Genomic DNA, 12,317 nt, shown 5'->3' on the forward strand with positions numbered 1-12,317 from the left:
GAGCAGCTTGGAAGCCCCATGGAGGATTTTTTTCCCCCTGAATGCTTTACACTCTTGATTTTTGCTCCATTTTTTCTTGTTGCTGTGAAATTTAATCGTGTTTCCTAGCCCTTTAGGCCTCACAAAGTCCAGCAGCTGCATTCTCATCTGGCTTGAAAGCTTATCCACATACTTCTGAACCCCAAACAGGGGTCGGTCCTGAGAGCCTCTCTGATTAAAAAAAAGTAAACCAAGCCCAAGAGACAGCCTGAGAAGCACTTCCCACTCTCCAGAAGGGAGATTGCCCATGATAAAACACATCAGTGCAGACATAAATTCAGTAAAATGTCCCCTCGTGTCTTACAGGTAAACTAGCACTGTAGGAAACATGAGCCCAGCTTGGCACATGCATTAATACTGCATCTGTTTTAATGCAAAGAGATTTAAATTGGCTGCAGTACAATGCTAGAGCACACTGCAATGCCTCTTGCAAGGAGAGCATGTCTTAGCATACAGACAACAGTGATTTGCTGCAGTACAGAGGAGCTAAGAAAACCTTGTATTCCCTCCGGTCTGGTTCTATCTATTTAGCTTGTCTAACATAGAAACCATGATGCTAATCTGTCTATTTATCCCTCCTAACAGTGCAGCCGTGTTGCTATTATGGTACTTAATCCTTCAGCATAATTCACATAGTTGTCAGATAACGAGGCAGAATGGCCAGGTGGTAGCAGTGCATCTATTTGGTATGGACTGTCTGGGAATACACAAGCTAAATTATTCCTCTCCTTCTCACCCTACTGCTGATAGAACCCTCCTGCGCTCTTAAGGATATCTTTCACAGTATTAAATGCACGTATCTTTACCCAGGAGACAGGGCAGTGGTAGTACTGTAATTTGAGAGAAAAGAGACTAAGAAATGGAGACAAATACCCTGAAAGTCAATGCCAGACAGCAACTTGAACCTGTCTTTGTCCGGTGCTATATCTCAGGACAGATTGCCACTGGATGCATTATCAAGGCATCATCCAACTTGACTTCATTTTTGGCCAGTCACACATACTCTTTTCTTCCCTGTCCCAGGTGTGGTTCAGCAACCGACGAGCGAGATGGCGCAAGCAGGCAGGGGCAAACCAACTCGCAGCATTCAACCACCTGCTGCCAGGGGGCTTCCCACCCACAGGAATGCCAACTCTGCCCCCATACCAACTGCCGGACTCCACCTACCCAACCACCACCATTTCCCAAGGTAAGCAGGCATTTGCCCACTCTACTTGTCTTGCCCAATGTCGTTCTGTTGGCCATTCCTTCTCTAGTTTGCCCTACTTCATCCCACTGCCCATTCCTTCTCTGTTTATTGCCCCTGCAGCATCCCATCAGTCATGTCTGATTTGTAACATTCCTCTTAGACCTTGGTAATGGGTACATGGTTTTCCTTTGTTGTAGAGGCCAGCTTTTGGCTCACACCAATGGAAACACTACTTTCTCCTCCCCTGGAGAGCAGATGGATCTGCTCTACTCAATGTCTCGTGGTCCTTTCTGCTACACCAGTGTGTCTCCCATCTGTTCCATTCAGCTTTGGGGTGAAGAGCCCATTAGTCCAAAGCAAGCAACATGAGCCAAGCTGGATGTGGCCCTGGGCAACCTGGTCTAATAAGTGGCAACCCTGCCCACAGCAGGAGGTTGGAACCAGATGGGATGTAGGGTCCCGTCCAACCCAAGCCATGTTGTGATTTTATAATCACCTCTTTGCAGATGGGGGCAGCACCGTGCACAGACCCCAGCCCTTGCCACCATCCACCATGCACCAGGGAGGGCTTGCTGCTGCTGCTGCAGCTGACTCCAGCTCTGCCTATGGGGCCCGACACAGCTTCTCCAGCTACTCGGACAGCTTCATGAATGCTGCAGCTCCTGCCAACCACATGAATCCTGTTAGCAATGGCCTCTCTCCACAGGTATGTGACCCGTTTCCATTCTCTTTCTTTGGCTGAGAGCATTTGGCTGGTCCAGATCCAATGAGAGGCAGGCTTCAGGCTATCACAATGAATTATAGTTAACAAGGGAGTTATTGTCATGAATTCTTGGAGGCAGCCTAGTTAAAGCAATTAGTTATTTTTTTTATCAGCAGTATCTTGATCCTGAGCTCAGCTCTGTACTGCCAGAGCATTTGCATCCTGTTAGTTACCACACTCAGGACATCACTCAGGACCTAGAGCATTGGTGATTGCCTTCTCTGTGCTCCAGAAAGATTTCTAGGGCAGAAATTACTTTACTCGGTCACTTTTTACCCTGCCCAAGGTCCAAACAGAGCCCTGCCCAGTCCCAGCTGCCTTCCAAAGGCTTCCTCCTGACTCTGTCCTGTTACTTCCAGTTGCATGTGTGGCACTGTATACTGTGTGTAGCAGAGAAATAAGCCTCAGCAGTATGGAGGTTACATCCTCCACCAGCAGCAGGTCTGGAGAGAGCAGAGAGAAGGGCTTGTGCTGTGTGTGTGTCATGGGATGAGGCTTCTGTTCCTGGGCTCTGCTGAAGTCAGTGGAGATGCCAGGATTTGCACCAGCTGAGAATACACTCCCCTGCTTAATCCATCTGGGATAAGAATTCTAATTTTTTGTCACCTCATTAGGCAGAGGTCTTTCGTTTACTCGATGCAATCTATTTTCCAAACACGTTTCCTTTTAAATGCAATAAAGCAGATACTGTACACTAAGCATCAACAACAGCGACTTGTATCTATGCAGTGTCTGCTGTCCCTGGGGAGAGTGCCAAATGTATTTCACTTTTGGTCTCAATCAGTTTTGATCTATGGAGACTCGTGAAGTGCCCTGTAGCAGTTATTTCGGAGTGACCAGTAACACTATTTAAGGCAGGAAGCACAAAATAATTTGAAACTACTGGGAGAAATTAGGCAGGCATCTGAAATGAAAAGGCTACAACTGTTTAGAGAGGGGTCCAATAAATGGGGACATCACAGAGGTAGATAGATTTTAAGGTCCAATAACTTGTGATCTCTCGAGTGTGAAAACAAACATAGAGTGCCAATGGAAAGAGGGAAATTTTGCAGCTTCTCTGAAACAGTATGAGAATCCTACTTCTATCTTTGAACGGTCATAAGATAGAAAATGTAGAAGTGTGACTGGTATGGGGCTGAATATTGCCTCAAACTGTGTAATTTTGTGGGGGAAATAAGGAGACATCTTTCTGACACGAGGTTTCTAATAGCACAAGGCTTGGGAGATGAGCATACAGTATGGACTTCAAAGGCAGGTTAGCTAGTCCAGGGCACACAGTTGATTCCTATTATCACAGGTGTAGTTTAGCAGCAAAAAAAAAGAAGTTGGGGGTAAGATCCACGCAATAAGCTGCACAGGCACTAGATGTATACAAGTCCATCATGCAATTTCCATTTCTGTAGCTTCATCATCTACTTGCTAGTCCTGCCTGCTCAATCAGAGGCTCATTGAAATGACCATACCAATGCTTTTTCTGTGCTTATCCTTATCCCAAATTACCCTGCCCCCAGGCTCAGGGTAGGGGAAGATAGAGCCCTGAGCCAATAAGCCCTTTGTATGAGAAAGAGAGGATACATTATCTTGCAGTCCTAAAGAAAGGAGAGCTTTGCACCCCCAAGAAGGGGAGATTCCCATTTTCCTAACGCTTCTAATCATGTGAGGGCCAAGATATCAGCATATAAATTCTTCCATTTCTTTTGTGCGTGGTAAGGCTAACCCAGGTTATTTTATGACTGCTTTCTATTTACTGATCTTGCCAACTCACTGCCTTCCTAAGCTCTCTGCTGTTCCTAGTGGAAGGACACGAGAAATGCTCTTACCCACTCGAAAAGGAGCTGTTAGGAGTGTCCTCTTTTACATCGTGAGGTGTGTAAATAGAGGATGCTCTGCGTAACTTTTCATTACCAAATTACAGGTAAAACTTCGGTGCTCCCATCCTCCTGTGCCGCTGTCTGTGACATCTACAGCAGTAAATAGCAACCTCGGGGAAGGGGGGAATTCAAGAGCTAGAAAAAAAATAACAGCAAACTTAAAATGATGGCAGTTTGTCTGAGCTGCAAACAGACAGTTCTCTGGTTTCATCCCTCAGCAGCAGCAGGAGGGAGATTTCTTTGCAGTTTAGACAAGGCAGTGGGGGCTGCCAGCTCGAGAGCTCCCAGCATTTGCTCGGTGCACTATCCAGTTACCCTGGGATTGGGTGTCCCAGCCAGAATCCACCAGACAGGCTCGGTGCTGGCAGCTGAAATTCAAGAGGAGAAGCATGGCATTTCCATTCCCACAACAGAGAAAAGGGGATTACGTTTGGCCTCTGCAGGCTTGGTCCCCCCACACTCGGTCCTCCCCTCCTGACACAAAGGGCAGACGTTGCTGAGTTTTACCCAGACTTCACATGGGAAATGGCCACATTTCTTACTTGTTTTCCAGCCCACAGCACTCACAACTTTGTGCCTTGTCCCTGCTCTGCTCCTGGATCTGTAAGGTGCTCCCCAGCATCCAGTTGACCCAGTTTAGAGGCTGCCGTGCCTCTGTTCCAGACCTGAGTAGTTTGGTCTTCAGCTACCTCATCCTCTGGTGATATTTGAGGGACGTGTTTTAGCAGGCATGGTGGTGATGAGTTGATGATTGAACTAGGTGACCTTGGGGGTCTTTTCCAACCTTAATGATTCTAAGAGTGGGCATGGCAGTGCTGGGTTGATAGCTGGGTTAGATGACAGTGCTTTCTTCTGACCTCAGTGGTTCTATGATATAAGAACAATGCCTCAGTTGTGCAAAGTATCCCACACGATGAAACCACTAGCTAGCACGATCCCACATGCCATTCTCCATCCCAGACCTTCCTAAAAGTCCACAGGGAAACCCGAGCAGTTATTTGGGATAGCTTCGTGCTGGGACAGCCTTTGTAGGAAAGATTTTGATCTGAGTGTTTCAGAAAGCGAAAGTCACAGGCAGGATAGCTGCAGCCAGATGTGTCCCCCCACATCTGCCAGGGGCTGCAGCAGTCACAGGTTGTCAGAAAGCTGCTCCGGGCAGTGGGGAAGGCCACAGTGAGGGCCCCACCTCCTTAAGGAATTTCATAAATACCTCTTAAACACTTTCATCTCATTTTTATTCCATGGATAAATGATTTCCCATTTGTCTAGGAACGCATATCAACCCAAATTATTGCAATGCCAGGTACCAGGATATCCTTAGCCATGTCCTGCTTCACATTTTGCATCCATCTCTGTTGAAGTCCAGACCTCTGCTGTCTGAGAATCACCTCTCACTGTGGCTGGTGTGAGGTTTGTCACAGTCAATGTAATGGTAGACTCAGTATGAGCCCAGTTAAGTCCAGTTGAGCATTTCTCTGATGGTCTTTCAGAAAAGGTGTATGGTTGGACCAGATAATCTTAGTGGTCTTTTACGATTTTAATGATTCTATGTAGTGTGGGAAGTGGAAGGAAATCGAGTTGATGAGTACCTTACAAGTCAATGTAAAGAGAAAATTAAAGGTCACGTCTGAGTGAGCCTTTGTGACGATGGGAGGTTCCCTGTGTACTTTTCAAATGGCAAAGAATTATTGTATTGTATTGTATTCTGAGCTGCTTTCCTTCCAGCACATCTCTTCTGCCTTTTAAAATGTCTTCATGTCTTCGGAAGGTTTCTGTTTACTGCTTCACCTCCTAAGATTTCTGCTTCCAGAAGTCTTTAGCTCCAGGCCTGTATTTCAAATGTGTTTCATCATCCACTGTGGCACGTTGGGGTCTTGTGAGGGATTGTCCAAAAGCAAAAGACCGTTGGTTTATATTGCAAATGGCTCCTGTCTATCTGGAGAATGTATTAAGGCAGAGTTAAGAGCCAGGCGCTCCCTATGCTTTCATTGCATGTTATTTCTGAGAGCTTTGGATCTTTCAACAAACCCACAGCATTGCCCAGTGATTAAGACAACTCCAGAAATGCAAAGAGCCAAGAGAAACTTGTTCATCATCTCATATTTGTTGCTTTAATTTTCGGAGGGCTTTCGGTGGCTTTTTTTTGCTCCACGAAGCAGGTTCATTTCCAACGTAACGACAGCGGAGCCAGCACAGTCAGTGTGGCTGTGGCTGGAAACCAAAGGTTCCCAACCAAGTTTTTGGAATTAGGTTTTACGACTTCACGTTTATCACTATTCCTGGAGGGAGCCTTGAAGCCACAGGCTCTGACCACAGGTTTTCCCTCTAAACTCAGGGCTCTCCTTAGCCTACCTCCAAGTGCTGTATTTCCCAGCATCATCCCAGGGCTCCGGCTCTTCCCACTGCCCAGGGTAATGCTTTCCTCAGCCCCACTGGGGTGGGATTAGAGATCATCTGGATGAGGAGCACGCTGTCCTGGCAGAAGCGTGAGAAGAGCCAGCTGCAGCCTGGTTCTTTTTAGGAGGGGAAACCTGGCAATAGGGAAGGACACGATGTTAGCTGGCGAGAGGGGAGCAGGCATTGCAGTGTCTGGCTCCTTCCTGCAGTGACATGGATCCTTTCTGTCTGGTTCCTCTTCTTTATTATTTTTTTTCCAATTTTTTTTCTTTTTTATTATTATTTTTTTTTTGTTGGAGACACTGCGCCTTATAATAAGCATTCAAAATGAGTCTTGCTGGGCCAGGAGAAGGGGAGGGGAAGAAAGAGGGGGGAGGAGAGGGTGAGATTTGGAGTGGGGGGGGAGGAGGGGGGAAGGGAGGAGGGGGTTTAAATAGCAAAGAATTAGGAAAAAAAAATCTGATGCAAATCACTAGTAGAGAGAAAATTATGTGCAATTACCCAAGCGATACTGGGCAGCCGTGCCCACCCCAACCAACAAGATCTCATTAACAAGCAGAAAATAAGATTGAAATGGTGTGTAAAAGAGCTGAAAAATGAATTTGAATGCTGCATTTGTCCACAATTACCCCCTCGTTCACACATATTTTATTGCAATTTTTTTATTATTCTTAATCTTTCCATCCCTCAAAGCAGATTGGGAACATCCTGGCATTACAGTTGCTGAGGGAGGAAGCATTAAGGATTCCCCGTTTCCCTGAAAGGAGACCCTTCTCTCACTCGAATTTTACAGGGTTGGTTTTGGACGGATAAGGATTCATTTTTACGGCTTATCTTGGTGCAGGAACATGTCCTTCTCATATTCTTTAACCTCTGATGCTCTTGGGTGCCACCCCACACGAGGGCTTTTTGAACCTTCCCTCCTGGTTTCCTCTACCTTCTTTCTCCATTCCCTTTCTCCATTCAGTGTTTCCATTCCTTCCTTTTCCCTTCTCCTTTCCCTCTCTCCTCTCCTTCCTCTTCCATTCCATTTGTTCACTGTGTCCTCTTTGCCCTGTTCCCCATACAATGCCTCTTCCACATTCCCCATCTCTCTAGGAGGTTCTGGATCCCTAAAATGAATTTTTCCCCCATCCAAAGTTGGCCACCATCCCTCCTTTGCAACCCAGCTGCCCCTTAGACCTCATTTCTTCCTCATGAAGGGGTTTTCATCCTTACAGCAAGCTGCACACAGGATTTTAGGAGGTACACACGCTCCAACCCGCGTCCTTCTCCAGGGAGAAGCTGGCTCTGTTGAGACCATGCTGGCATTTTCCCTTGCCTGGTGTCAAATGCAGCTCCATCTCTCCCAGCATTTAATATATGTATGTGTCCCGGGAAAGCTGGCGCTTTCTCCACTAAAGTTTCATTTTTTATTTATTTATTTTCCCCTATTTAACCAAACAGAGCCCATCTGCTCTTGTCAATTAGACGCCTCTGCTCCGAGCGGCGGCAAAAGGGGAGAACAGAACATTGTTCTCATGTGAAAACAGAGATGTATTTTTCTTTTTCTTTTCCTTTTTTTTTTTTTTTTTTGGCCTGATTCCTTACAACTTTGTTCTTGTGAGCACAGGAGCGGGATCCAGAATGCTTTCTGCACATCTTCCCCGTGCAGCAGAACTGCCTTCCCTCCTTTCCCTCACACTTTATACCTGTTGGGCTCATAACTGGAGCTGGGCTAACCACGGTCCCTCACTTTTCCCCCGTGCCTGCAAGAAAGTGTACTCTTAGCCCCTGCTAAGGGTGCAAGATCACCTTTTGTGGGTTTCCTTGCTTTCTTCCTTTTTCTTTCCTCTTCAGATCCCATTGGAAACTCATTAGAAACTAAGCAGCACCTTGTTAACCCCTACTCCAGTTCTCTGAGTAGCACTGATCGTGTTTGTTCCTAGCAGTGTGATTTCTACCCCAATGATTGTGCTCTGTGTGCGTTGCTGAGATTTTAACATGTGAGAAAGTCTGATTTTGGAGCAAACCGTTGCTTCCCGAGCCTTGGAATTTTGGGAGGAGCGTCAGTAAGTTCGGGATGTCCAGGATGGGACTGCACAATGTATCAGAGATATACAAAATGGGGAGAAAGGGGAATAAGGATTAAATAGAAGAAATATAAAGAAAAAAAAAAGCAATGAGACCAACAGGAGGAAGAAACACAGGGAGGTGTGAAGGTGCCACAGACTGGGAGAATTCAAGTGCAGCATTTTCCCCACTTCTAATGAATAAGGGAACTCGAGACAAGTCAGGCAGAGCAGATAGAGAAAAGGAGAGATTAGCAATTAATACGGCATCCAGCCTGGTGATGGGCAGGTCAGAGCGACCTCTGGCATTCACAGGCAAGGGCTTGGCTGCTGCCAATGGAACTGAGGGAAAACAGCAGGGAAAGGCAGCACTGGGACATGGGATGCAAAATAGAGGGGAGGCTTAAACGGCAGGAATGCAACAAAAGGAATTGTTAGGACACAGAGGCAGGACTCACAGCCTTGCACGCCTGTGTGCACAAGGGCATCAATACCCGTGTGTGCACACCAGTGTGTGTGCCCGTGCATTGTGTGTGCCTGTTAAAGCCTGGCAACGGGGTAACAGCTGTGCTCCAGCTGTGCCCCGGCTGTGAAAAGCCATCTATCGTAGGGAAAACCTACAGCAGTGGGTCAGGCACGAAGCCCAACATGCCCCCTCTTTTTTTCCATGAAGAGGGATTGTGGAAAGTATATTAAATTCAGGGGGTGTGGGAGAACAGCAAAACTATGAGGAGGTGGAACAGTTTGTGGGTCCATGACCTCCAGCTTTCCTAGCCCTAATGAGTGTGCTTTGAAAGGGGAACCCACGCTTGCTCGCTTCCCAAAGGCAACTAGCTGCTGGGACTGCTGATAGCATGTGGGTGCAGGTTGCAAGTGGGATTCCCAGGGGCTGGGAGGGCAGAGGGGGCCCTGAGGCTGCATCCCCATCCCTGGTGCATCTTTTGGGGCTGCTGAGATGAGCCATGTACGTTACACCCCGAAGCATCAGGAGGGACTCACGAGGGAGAGGTGCACTGAAGGGATGCTGCGCCAGTCTTTAGTGTGAGATGAGAATTTGGGCATTGCATCAGCTTGCTGGATCCTGATGCACCACGCGTGGAGGAGGGAGCAGTGTATGGCTGTGCTTGAGCAGGATGGTCTATAGGGTTGTGCTCCTATAGCGTGTGGGAGGCACAGAGGCCAGGAGATACTTGATGGGGTGCTACTGGGTTGTAGGGTGAGTGCCACCCAGGGATGTCCTCCCTGCAGAGGCAAAGAGGAGATGCGTGGGTGCTGCAAGATGCTGCTCCCTGCCTCCCCCAGACAGATCCACTTACAGTGGGGGCTGGAGATCAGAAATCCTAGCAGGGTCTGGGGTGGGCGAGCGGGGAATTGATCAAAGGTGTGGAGGGTCTTAGCTCGCCGCGGTAAGCCGGAGTCAGCCCTTAAGCCTATCCAGTTTGGAGATGAGGGGGATCTTATTTCAGGGAATAAGTACCTGAAAGGGGATCGTGGGCAATGCGGGAGAACCGTAGGAAGAGGAAAACTTTGAGAAGGATGCTGGGAGGGGGACGCTCCCAATGGGGAAGGAATGAGGAAAGCAGAGGCCGCTGCTGTCCGTCCGTCTGCGTGTCCTTGAGCTTCGAAATGGCACAGAGCCCCTCGCTGCCTCCTCTCTGCCTCTCTCCCAGCTTCTCTTCCCCCTCTCCCTTCCCTTCTTCCTCCCGCTCCTCTCCTGCCATTTGATGTGGAGGAGAGCTGTCTGCCACTCGCGTCTGTACCGAGAAGGGATCAGAAGTTGCAGCGAGCGCTCGGCGCCTCTCCTTTGATCCATGTCCTGAGGCCTGCTTGACAGCGAAAAAAAGCATGGAGACAAAACGACTCAGTCAAAGTGATTCCTGACAACTGTCTCCATGAGATAAGGAAGCTCTCTGTGTCTTGTTTTTTTTTTTTTTTCCCTCTCCTTTTTTTTTTTTCCTCCTTTTTTTTTTTTAATACCGCCTCTCCGCTTCCATAAGAAGCGGAGTCACTTTAAACCAGAAGAGCTGCGCAGAGAGCAGCGCGAGCAGGGAGCGCCTGCCTGAGCTTTATCACATTTCCCGTCTCCCTTTCCATTCCTTTCCCCTTCTCTTCCTTTCTAAACCCTCTTTTTTTTTCCCGTTCCCTCCTTCGTGCTGCGTTACCCCACTGCCTCACCCTGCTGCTGCCACTAATTATGGTTTCAGAGAAAGCCCAGCACATCTGTAGGTGACCAGGACATCATTCAGCTCAATCCCAACCAGAGGGAAATGCCTGCATTCCCTGCGAGGGGCTGGGGGGCAGAGAGAAAGCCCCATACACTATCTGACAATAACCAATCCTTTTAGGGATCGGTGGCAGGCCTCATTAATAGCGAGGCATTATGCCCTGCCAGCCACTTAGGGATGTTCCCCTGCTGCTGAGCCCTAGATTTTCTTATTACTGCTTTATTTTGGTTCACATCAGGCAGGGAAGTGTCCCCTGCTTTCCCTCCAGGTTCCTCATAGGATTGTGTTTGCCAGGGCTCAGCAGCACTAATCTCCAAGAAAGGGATGAGCATGGGATGCGAAAGGGACGTGGAGCTCCTCGGAGAGAGATGGATGCTGAGGGAATGCTGGATCCAGATGTGGAGCTTGGAGAAACAGATGTTCACTTTCCCATCCTCAACTTTGAGGTCTTCCTGAGGTGATAAAACCGACAGTGTTCACCAAGATGGGGAGTATGGTGCAGCACCCCATGCTGCAGTAGGCTCCAATGATGGGGCTCCCCCCTCTTCCCCTCCACTCGTTGTAATTAGGCTTTTGTTGTAGGTTTGCTCCAAAGTGAGACCCCATTAGCATGCAGGACGGGGGGTGGAGTGGACGAGGGGGGACACGGAGGGGGAGTTTCCCTTCCCCCCCAGAACTGCGCTGCGCTGATAAACAGTAAATATCGGGGAACAGGATTTCCACATTATCTGAGCACGGCAGAAAATCAAAATTTCAGTCTAAATCCGAGGAGACGAGGCTCATAAGCTCCTCCAGCTGATACAGAAGCTGAGCCCAGCCGGCAAGGCTCAGGAGGCACAAAATAACATTTTTTCGTTAAAAAAAAAAAAAAAAAGAAAGAAAAAAGAAATAGAAGAAGGGAAAAAAAAAAGAATGAGCAAGGGAAGAAAGCAAGAAATGTCTCAGAGTGCAAGAAAAGAGAAGAGGTAGTGCAGAGCATTGGAAATAAAGGGAATAAATAGGAAATAAATACCCAGGGAGGGGGCTGGACACTGCCCATACAATGAACTTTCCAATCGACAGCTCTGGCTCAGCAGAGTGTTGCTTGGGGATCGACCTGTAGGACACTGACAGCTGCTGGAGGATGATGGCAAACCTTTAATTAGCGATTAGAGTGCGCAGCTGAGCACAAATCCAGCCCCGAATTAGGAGCCACATGGGGTCTCCCCGACCCTAAAAGCAGGATTCAGCAGCTCTGTCCGACACTGATGACTCTGATGGGGCTCTGGGCTGTGTGTGCTGCTCATTGCAGCACCATGCCCTGCTCTGGCCCTGTAGTCATACCCATCTGTAGAGTGCCATCTCTCATGCAGACATTTTGGGGTCTATATTACATCCAGTTGGCTTTGAAGTGTAAAACTCTTCCTGTGCTGCGTTGATCCAGGGGGCATCTTCCTGGATTCTGTCCCAGTGTGCAAGATGTCCCAGTGTGTAAGGTGTCCCAATGCATCTTGTTCTATGCTCTTTCTCTCTTTGTTACTGGGGCAGCTGGTGAAAGCTGTTTGTCTTGGAGCATTTGTCCTTTCTCTTCTCATACAGATAACCCAGAAGTTCTAAAGCTGAAGCCCAAAGTCCTAAAGTTGAAGATCAAACTAGAAGCGACATCTTTGTGTTCACGTCACCTGGATGGTGTGACTGATCAGTTTAATATCTGGCCATGCATGTTAAAGACCAAAATTTTCTTTTAAAAAATGAGATATGATATTTGAAGATCCTTTGGCAGGAATGCAGGGCTGTCTTCTG

At 47.9% G+C, this 12,317-nt stretch overlaps 1 protein-coding gene across 1 annotated transcript in view; it reads left to right on the top strand.

Annotated features, from left to right (window-relative positions):
* PAX7 (paired box 7) overlaps positions 1-12,317 on the top strand; it is an 87,258-nt gene that overhangs the window by 54,352 nt on the left and 20,589 nt on the right. The window contains exons 7-8 of the mRNA XM_065738115.1: positions 1,063-1,228; positions 1,735-1,934. Coding sequence (XP_065594187.1) covers positions 1,063-1,228; positions 1,735-1,934 — 366 coding nt within the window. The remainder of the gene's footprint in view (positions 1-1,062; positions 1,229-1,734; positions 1,935-12,317) is intronic.

This window comes from Cyrtonyx montezumae, unplaced genomic scaffold, assembly GCF_038088225.1.
Source record: "Cyrtonyx montezumae isolate F1298 unplaced genomic scaffold, pur_monq_1.0 scaffold_21, whole genome shotgun sequence".
In the NCBI taxonomy this organism is placed as follows: domain Eukaryota; kingdom Metazoa; phylum Chordata; class Aves; order Galliformes; family Odontophoridae; genus Cyrtonyx; species Cyrtonyx montezumae.